General features: G+C 41.4%; 1 protein-coding gene across 1 annotated transcript in view; it reads right to left on the bottom strand.

Annotated features, from left to right (window-relative positions):
• Positions 1-10,602, bottom strand: part of NUP93 (nucleoporin 93kDa) — a 32,000-nt gene that overhangs the window by 18,700 nt on the left and 2,698 nt on the right. Inside the window, exons 3-5 of the mRNA XM_010011167.1 lie at positions 4,782-4,856; positions 2,490-2,579; positions 1,021-1,160 (exon numbers count right to left, since the gene is read on the bottom strand). Coding sequence (XP_010009469.1) covers positions 1,021-1,160; positions 2,490-2,579; positions 4,782-4,856 — 305 coding nt within the window. The remainder of the gene's footprint in view (positions 1-1,020; positions 1,161-2,489; positions 2,580-4,781; positions 4,857-10,602) is intronic.

The following is a 10,602-nucleotide window of genomic DNA, read 5'->3' on the forward strand; positions in this document are numbered from 1 at the left end:
GCCTAACCCACCGTGCGGGCATCGGCAGCTACACTGCTGCAATATCCACATGTGCAGTGAATAGGTAATATAGCCACTCAGGAATTCACAGAATCATAGAAGAGCATCACAGAATGGTTTGGATTGGAAGGGATCCTGCAATGAGCAAGGACATCTTCAACTAGATCAGGTTGCTCAGAACAACATCTAGCCTCGCCCTGAATGTCTCCAGGGATGAGGCATCCACCACCTCTCCGGGCAATCTGGGCCAGTATCTTACCACACTCATTGCGAAAAATCTCTTCCCCACATCCAGCCTGAATCTCTCTCTTTCAGTTTAAAACCATCACCCCTCATCTTGTTGCAACAGGCCCTGCTAAAAAGTGTTTCCAGCTTTGGGCTGCTCCATAGCCTGCAGTTCTTAAAGCATTGTCTTGATCAACAGCATAGGCCCCATGATACTTGCCAATACAGATGGAAAACCACTTCCCAGAGTCTGAAAATCACTGCTAGATGCTTCAGCTTCTTCAAATTCTACCCAAACCTTTCAGTATAGAAAATGGCATGATCAGAACCTGACTCATGGCACCAGATTTGTCCCCACAGTGCTGTCTTCATTTCCTCCCAGTCCTAGCTGCTGGCAGTGCTCAGCAATCAGAAAGGGAGTATATGGAAAAGGGGAATGTTTTTGCAGAGGGGAAACAGACCTCCTTCCGCAAGTGAAAAAAATCTTCACATATGACCATGCAGCTATAGAATATTTAAGGGCAACACAGAAGAAAGAATAAAAGGTCTTTGTGTCTTCTAAACAACCTCCACATGGATGAAGGTCTTTTTAACTAAAACAGTTTTTAACTAGAACAGCTTTATACTCAAGTGGCTGCTCTAAGCCCTACAGAACAGAAAAGACAGGCAACAGATGCCTCTGTGAGCAGCATGAGGTAGCTGACCTGTTAATACGTTTGTGTTGCATTACAAAGTCATTCTAGCTTATTATTAGGGAACTCTATTAAACTGTGCTACCCAGAGCATTTGTCTTACCTTTGTTCTAGGTAGCGCAGAGCCTGCCTCACAAACTCCATCCGCACTTCCATGTTGGTCCGGACTTTCAAGGCATTGCTAGCAGGAACCAGGGTAACATCAGTCATTTGTTTCACCATGGCCCACATCTCAGAGATGTTCTGTAAACAAGCCATTCCATGAAACAGTGATGAGTACAGAGGTGAACAACAGCACTGTTCTGAGCTACGTCGTGTTCTGATGCTTATGAAAAGCATAAAACCACAAGAGTTATGTCAATTTAGACTTGCAATGGAGATACTGGATGCAGCCATGAAGGTAAGTCACTTCTGTCCTGCAGAATTCCAATTTCCCAGGCTTCTCTGCATAATTCTTGTGCAAGAAGACAGCTATAAATATTCCACCTGCAACTATCACCCAGGATCAACACTGATTTCCAAACCTAGGCTGCATACTTAGTGCTCAGCCTCCTTGCCCATTTCCAGTTCGGACTTCCCACTCAGTAAATATCACAGCAGCATCAGCTTTCCATGTAAGCAATTGCTCTGGCTGCCACTGGAAAGCTGTGCTATCAACTGCACAAAGATATATCTAAAGGACGCTTATCACTTGGACGAAGATTAGGTTTTGAAAGAAAGGTTGAAAGCCATCCAGGTCTGCTCATTTACAAGGACAAGATCATATCAGTGCCTGCAGGACTAGGGTATCCCTGCTGCAACAGCAGAATACTGAGAAATAAGAGCATTGTTAGCTTCAGCAAGGGCAGGTGTTTGATCTCAGTGCTTCAAAGCAGCAAGAACACTCAAACTCACTTGTCCCCAGCAAAATGAACACAGCTGTTCAAAGCAAAGATGCACATGTGTAATTCAGATCTGATGGAAGCATTTGCCCCTCTGCTTCTGATCAGCTTTTTGCTCTCCCAGTTTGCTAAGTCAAAGGTAGCCAGGTTTGTGCATTTGAGTGTTAGGGGGTTTTTTTTGGCAGATCAAGGTAAAGCAATTAAAGGACAAAAAAAAAAAAAAAGAAAAGCAGGCAGATCATTGGTTTAAAGTCAATCCTAGGGGCTTTACACTTTGCTAAGGGAGCCTACTTCAGCTCTAGCACAGTCTGATTGAAGACTTTTCACCTACAACTAAATACATTCAAAAGATATTAAGAGATCATGTTTTGAAACTAAATATAACAGAAACCATTTAAAATGAAAAGCAATTCTCCCTCACCCCCAACAGCTCATCGTTCATGACGGGACACCGCAGTGAAACCAGTATCTTTTCTTTCTCCCTGTGCTAAGAAATTTTCTCCATGACCAAGTACATCACAGGTGGGCCCTGCTGTACTTAGAGACGATCCTGGTATTGGCTCTGTGTTTCCTGTGGAGCCATGCAATTTTTTTTGGCAATATCAGTATTTTTCCACCGATGTCAGCAGGCTGTTAATCACAGCTGAAACCAGATTAAACACATTTCCTTATGTTAACTCACTAGCAGTACCTTATCATCCAGTTCTGCAACAGCAGCGCAAAGGTCCACCAGGTTAGGCTGCAGATGTCCATTCACTATCTTCTCATTATAAATATAAATCTGAAACATATTAAAAATAAGCAAGCTTAACAGTATATATTGCTTCTCTTCTTCCTCCCCAGCTGCAGCAGGAAAATCTGAACCAGGCTTCAAAAAACAGTGTCCCTTCTGTTTCCCTTCCACATTAGCCCCCTCTAATCCAATGCAAGAGGAATGGGCATCAGCAACTACCACCCTTCCACAACACACTGAAGCCTGAAGCAAGCAGAAATCCTGTTCAGGGATTCTGCATGGCAAAGCACTGTGCTGAATGCCCAGTTGTAATAATTGTAGCTAATTGGTGGAAGACAAAGATTCAGGGAGACCCAACCACTGGATGGCTGGGATATTTCCCTGCATGGCAGCCTCCTACTTGCTGATATAAAAGAAACTATTTTGCTGGTTTACGGCAGTGGTCAGGGAAATCCAACAGATGCAAGGAATGGGGAACAGAAACATGGCCCTTCCAAACCTGTACATACACACACACTGCTGGTTTGATTTAAATTTCGTCTTAATTTAGCTGCTTCTAGTATTATGTATTCTACTCTCAGCCTGAAGACCTTCCAGCTACATCTGAAAACAACAACACTGAATACCAGAAAGGTAGCACCACTGTACTTTAAGTCCCTTTTGCACTTGCTACTTCTTCAACGTACCTAGTATGCAAACAAGATGCAGTGCAAACAGAATCTAGCATCAGTGAAATCACGTATGTGGACTTCACCGTGTTTCTATGAAACAGCCTGAACTATCCATGAAGAACAATTAACCATTTCAGTCTAATTAAAACACATTTCATGACTGCTGATAAACTGCAACAGCATGGACTGCCTGATCTCCAACACCCCTGGAAGTGGTACTGCTAGAGAGGTTGGGCTTCCCATATTCACAAAATAACAGGGAATAACATCAAGAGCCTCAAAGAACAGACATAATTATGCTATAAGGAAGACCACTAATGCAGGTATATTACATGAGATAGGAAATGAATTAATCATAGAATGGGTTGAGTTGGAAAGGCTCTTAAAGCTCATCCAGTTCCAAGCCCCTGCCATGGGCAGGGACACCTTCCACTAGACCAGGCTGCTCCCAGCCCTGTTCAACCTGGCCTTGAACACTGCCAGGGATGGGGCATCCACAGCTTCTTTGGTTAGCCTGTGCCAGGGCCAGGGCCTCATCAGCACCCTCACAGGGAAGAAGTTCTGCCTAAGATCTCATCTCAATCTTCCCCCTGTCAGTTTAAAGCCATTCCTCCTTGTCCTGACTCTACAGGCCCTTGTCAAAAGCCCCTCTCCAGATTTCTTGTCACTCCCTTTAGGTATTAGTGTACTATTAAGATCCACTAAATCAAATGTACACTGTATCAACACAACCATGCACCTCACTTACTTTGTGATTCATTACTTCATAGTTCCCATAACTGAATGCAGACAGAGAAAAGCAGCTGTACAAGCTGCTATCTGGCTCAGCAAAGACTAAGCCAATGCCCACAATAACAGTAATTTGTGCAGATTAGGCAACGCTTTGTCTGTGCCATTTCAGATATTCCATTTTGAAAAATCAAGTGCTTCTCTTTCATTTTGTTTCCAACAGTGCTGGTAAACAGATCATCTCATATAACAAAAGTAACAAATTGCTCATGTAAAGGTTCATCTTTTTTCCCTGAGAATTTTCAGAGGGAGTCTAATGCTACCAGACATTAATCCATCGCTGATGCACAAAAGCTTCTCATAAGTGATGCCATTAAAATGGGATATAATGTGACAAACATCAGTACTAATACTTCAGCATGTTTTGTCCTGCATGCACACATCAGAGTAACAGTCTTCCACAGGTCACCTCCAACCCACACCATTCTATGATTCTGTGTGAGCATATAGGGAATATAAAGTCTTTATTGTGTGCAATTATGCATTGACAAGAATTCTAAAAAGCTTTTTTTTTTTTTAAAGGTGAAAAGAGTTTCTGTTTACTATACATGCATAAGTGATTTCTACAGTCATAATGGTGTTCAGGATCTCCTTTTGACAAATATTTCTGTAGCAGACAGGTAAGTACACTTCTAAGAAGCCAGGCTAAATTTCTGTATTTTCTAATTGCTTTTTAACCCCAGGCAGATATTTTCAGGCTTTACCTACCGCATCTTCTTACACACTGTGCTCACAGATGTGTCTTTTCCCCATCCCACTGTAGAAAACAATATTTCTTATTTCTACGCACCTGACGAGCATACGCCATCTCCACACTGTCCAAAGAGCTGCGGCCTGGAGGACCCAACTCGCTGGTGTAGCTGGGCTGTTTAATGGGAAGCATATAAGAAGGTGTAAAATTACTGCTATGCATTTTACCAGTACATCTACTCCTACAGAACAGCAGCAAAACCACGTTCCTGACAGACCTAAGGATAGGGTTTTGCACTACCTACAGAGTGAAATGCATAGTCTCACTGCAATACCCCATTATCTTCCCAATATAGCTTAAACTTTCTGAAGTGACAGAAATCCTCCTTATTCAGTGCACAAACCAACCATTAGCTCTCTAGAATTAAGACACTAGTGTCTCTTGATAGCATCTTGTAATTTTAATTCTTCCCTTTTGTTTCTTGAAAGGTTGCTTATTGTCACATTAGTGTCCTTTTTGAATCTCCATCACAGCAAGGCCACAGAATTCAGTGGACCAGCTCAAAAGGACCCTGTCTAGTAAATCTGACACCCACTCCAGTTTTGTGTCAGTACCATGGCACAGACACAAAACGGGACTGCAGCATTCATTTATGTGCTGAGAAGTGCTCCACTGTAGTCTGCTGCAGGAGGAAGGATGCTGGTAATACCTTGACCTGAAAAAAAAATAAAAATCATTCTTCTACCCACAGAGACAATGCTAAGATTGACATATTTTCAGTGTAGATGAGGGAGGGACAGATGATGGAGTCATGGCATGGAAAACGTGTACTCTTTTATAAAACTCATAACATGCCATAATAGTTTAATGTTGCATAAAGCTATTATTGTGTTTACCACAAATCACAGGTATGTTTTCAGCATAGCCACCACTGAACATGGATGTTCAACACCGTGGAGGAAAGAATACTCCCAATTAAGTAAGCAATAATCTCTGTTTCCTGTTTCCTAAAAACTGAATTCATTTCAGCATCAGCTTTGCAAGTCTTGTGTTTGAAAAGACAGAACCCTTTGAGGTAAGCAGCCTTTTAGTATCAGCTGCTTCATAAGCACTGCTACAGCTCTTGGTCCAAAGATAAAAGACAAGCCTAGCATAAAAGCATAATATTTATTATGTAGTCAAATGACATAGTTGGGGCAAAGAGGAACAGACAAACTTTCGGAAAAGCAAGAATGTTTTCAGGTTCATTACTGTATAACTCAAGCACATTGATATTCCTCTAAACTGAATCAGTAACTTTTTCCAAGAAAAAGCAGGTACAGCTGCAGAGTTTTTAAATTAAGCTTTTTACCACACAAGTCTGTTACAGCTGGCTGCACGCCTTCATAGCTGTTTGTTACACTGTACCTCAGCAACACTGACAGATAGCTTTGCTTTTCCTTACATCAGCTACCCAGAAATGTCAGTACTTTACTGGGTAGACAGGATCACTTTCGACTATTGCTTCAGGACATGCTCTAACCTTTCCTGGAAGAGCTCAGTTAAATGTGACCAACTGCTGCCTGGACAAACAACAGAAAGCCCAAATGCAATAGAAAAATCATTGTTTTCACTTTCAGTTTAATAAGGTTTAAAGTTCAGTTTTGCTGACACCTGTGAGGTCACAGCATGGCAGGACCAATGTTCCTGCCATGGCTTGGCTTGGCTTGTGTGGATTCCAGGAAAAGAGCCGAGAAGGGGGAGCTTTTCTCCAGATGGTATCATCATTCTGTTTCTTGTTTCAAATGAGGATGAAATACTGACAGGGTCTTCAAAATAATCTTTTCTGGGAACTGTATCCCAAATAATACAAAAGTATGAACATCTAGACACGTTCCTGTCAGGCTATGCACTGAACAATCTCTCAGTCATTCCCAAATGCTTATCAACTTCATTTGACATCAGTTTAACCCAGGTTATCTTCTATTGTATAGGACCACTCAGTTGTGTTTGTCCCCACTACAATGAAATATAAATGAATGAAGATATCAAAGATGATCCTGGTCAATCCTTTAAAATTCCTGGAATTAGTTTATCACTGCATTAATTTCTCAGTAATAGTGCCATTTAAATTATGTCCAACCTGATTACAAAATCAGGCATTTAGACCTCCGGCAGTATAAAAATGCCTTACAAAAAGCCCAAAAGAAACCCCATTTTTTCTTTTTGCAACTGGACTTACACTAAAAATATTCTTCACAGTCACTCTTAATGGATACGGATATTCAGAATCATTTGCATTTTTCTTTCAGTGCCAAATCATCTGACAAATTCCTTTAAACCCACCTAAAACCCGACAAACTCTTTGTTCTAAAGAACAAAGAAGCTGTTAAAGCAGGTTTCCTGGGAAACAGACACGATGGCATAAATAGAGCTTCGCAGCCTTCCCCTGTGCTGTGCCAGATAAATTGCAAGTTATTTAAAGTAACATTAAATTATGGATGTTGTCATTAATTACTGATGAGGTTTCATCTTCTACAGCAAGTCAAGAAGGATATACTGTGACTTAGTGTCACTTTTCAACCAGTGCCCAAACACCAGAAACATAAGGACTGGGGCTTTGTTTTGTGAATCTGGTTCCCTTGTCTCCTGCTGCTGCTTTGCAGCACCAAGGAGCATCCACGTGGCTGCTGCTCTGGAGCATGGTGTATGACTGATGGGTTAAAACCTGCAGGTAATAATCTGAATTCAAAAATGCACTCCTGAAACTAAGAAGTAACTGCTGCAGGGTTTGGCTCTTCCTTTCTCCAATTTTACCATAGCCATTATGCTTTGAGGATCAGTTATTAACAAGCTGTCACAGCTGAGGCCTGTCACACTAAAATTCAATTCTTTATATACCCACTACCAACTTGGCACTTCAGCAAAGAAAAAGCTCAGAAACCTCAGAATTTGTCTTGCCTTTCTTTCCTATGCCAGGAGCCATGGAAGCAAGCTTATGTCCTATTTTTTTTCCATCTCATACTTGTATTCTGGCTTCACCTTTGAATTAGTCAACTTTAAAAAATCACTAGTTCACTGAACTATCTCATGACTGTGCTAAAAGGAAATTTCCAAAGGAAAACTAAAGCAGTGAGTCAGGGTGGGGAAGGCCATTTCCACCCTTCATCCTGAACTGCAGAAACAGAGCACTGCGCAGGCAATCTTCCTGCAGCTGGTAACCAGCATTTGAAGAGGCTTTCCTTGCAAGCTGAGAGGGATTTGGGAAAAGGAGAGGATATCTCTTGGTGGCAAGTCAGAACTTACCAAGCTTTCAAGCAAGGAAAACATTATGGAAGATGTGTTGAAAAGAGCAGCTAGGTACGTACAAGAATCGTGTTTCAGGTCAGGTTCTTAAGCTTAACTGGCACAGCAAAAGGAAAAACAGAAGAGTGGATAATGCACAAAGGACTGCAGAAGTGCAAGTGTGCACACACGCACATGGATCTTTCTGCATCTCTACTCTTATACTGCTTAAACAGTTTGCGCTGTTTTTTACAACCACATTTGCTTCTCTCTGCCCTGAATTCAGGTCTTTCCAAACCACTTTTCAGAACTGTAATATTTATCCTGAATATTATCCATTCGTGAAAGTTGTAGCTATACTGCACTGCTGTCACATTTTCATCTTTTAAATTCATTTAGCCTAACGATGCTGCTTGTCAAACGAGTACTCCTTCATTTGCACTCAGCCAAGCGTTCAGCATCACTTGCACACCAAATCCCGTGCTATAAAGATGCATTATTCATCATCCTCATATGCATATGCACATTCCTCAGCAGAAGTCTGGGCAGACATTTTGTCAGCACTCCAAATGGCTTGACCAGTAGATGCAGTGACTAAACTGAGCTGGAGAAACCCCATAAAAATACACCACGGTGGGGCAGGGGAGCAGATAGCATCTTGCAGTCTATGGGATTTAAGGGATATGAAGACATGATACAGAAGGACAGAACAGGAACTGAGAGCGACACTGTCTCTCCGTCACTGCAGGAGTGTGATGCTTGACAGCAGGAGTGGAAGAAAAAAACCCTGAAATAAAAGAACAAAAGAAACGCCTCGGCACCTAGTGGAACAAGACTCAGAATACACCCCTTGAGAGCACATGTTCTTGATACCTTCAAAATAAAATTCAGGCTTTCCTCCTTTTTCCACTAAGAAGCATCTTTTTATAAGCTCAGGTTTTAACTTACAGGGAGAAGGCTGGGCTGGAGGACAAGGAAGCGCAGAAAATCCTAATGGCAAGTCATGCGCTAGGTTCTTTGAACCATGAGCTTTTCCTGTTAATTGGTCTTATTTCCATGAATAATGTGTTGGTATTTCACTCTGCCTAAATTAGCTTGCCCAAAGCTTGAGAATTGGCTCACAGGCAGACTGGCCCCCTGCTGCATTTGGATCTGTGCCTTTTCAGTTGATTCTCCATCTCCAGAGGATATCAATTAAACCTCTACTATATTCTACAGGCTGTGTCTGTTTGTGTCACACATACAAAAAACTTACTTGACTGGAACAGAGCTTTAGAAGAACAACCTGCTGTGGGGAGGTTAGATAACAGGGTTTTAACACAGTAGATGCACTTCAAACCTCTCAGACCTCGAGACCTTTGACTTCTTGAGGCTAAGACTAGAATATATCAAGGATTTTAAATGCTCTTGAAATGACATACTGATACTATAAGTGCTTTGAAATGGAGAGTAAAGTATTACTGACTGATAGTGTATACTGAGTCTTTAAACTCATTCATGAAAAACATTACAGGTTTTTTTTCCTGCTCCTCTCTCCCTCCAATTTCATGCTTGGCATTTTGAGTGCCAAAGACTGGGACAGTATCCATTCAACACTGAAGCATCAGAAAAGGGGGCTTACCATTTAAAGGTTATCAAATTACTTCTCCTAGCAGTTAATATCCACACTTCGAAAGGAAAACCCCACACCAATAACTCACACACACATCAAAGGTGTTAGAAGCTATCTGAATAGCTACCACGTCTTCAGACTCACATCCTAAAATAATGGGATAGCTGTTCCTAGTTTTAAATTATTTCAGCCTGCATTATTTAGTATTTCTAATATTGGAAAGATGGACAACCTTCTGAGAAGTCACAGAACAGTATCAGTAAAGTACTTTCTGGGGAAGCTTCTATAAAAAGATGTATGCTAACTGGGATTAGCCTATATTTAAAAGAACAGTAATCAGAAAGGGACATTTCATTAACAACTTTAATTATTTCCAAATCCCTATACAGGTCATACCCCATTAACACCAAGGGCTTTTTTAATTTTCATGTACTTCGCAGCTCTGTAAGTCATTCCAGTGAACAAGGCTGGGGTGGGCAACATGGTTATAAAAAACTGGGCCTATTTCCTGATCTGAAAGCACAGCAACATGCATTCCCCTACCCTCTATTACCCCTCAAGGTTACAGTTTTCATGGGGGATTGTGCAGGGGGCTCCGATTTAAACTCATGCTCCAGGGGTCTCAGCTGATGTCCAATGCCTCTTGCTCAGAAGGGTAGAATTCCCACAACTCTGCATGTAACTGTGCTTTACTCTACCCATGTAATTGGAGCATTTTCTTTAAGAGAATAAACTGTAAAGTTTCAAGTTGCAACAGTAAGGAAAGATTTAAGTTGCTACTGAATACCTTTTCATGTTAAACATGGGCCCAGTCTTGCCCAAAAGATTTGGTCACTGCTTGATTAACCTTGAATTGCTGAAAATTAAAATTTTGTGCTGCTAAACCCTCTAATCTCCACTGCAGAGAAAACAAGGTAAAAAGGAAAGCATTCTCCTTTTTTTTTATTTTTTTTGCATGTTCATTTGTTTTTGTCAAAAGTCCAAGAGACTTCAGCAGCCTCCTAAGAAAGCCATAAATCCTGACTAACACAGATTGCTAAGGGA

This window comes from Nestor notabilis, unplaced genomic scaffold (assembly GCF_000696875.1).
Source record: "Nestor notabilis isolate BGI_N333 unplaced genomic scaffold, ASM69687v1 scaffold8503, whole genome shotgun sequence".
NCBI classification, from domain to species: Eukaryota; Metazoa; Chordata; class Aves; order Psittaciformes; family Psittacidae; genus Nestor; species Nestor notabilis.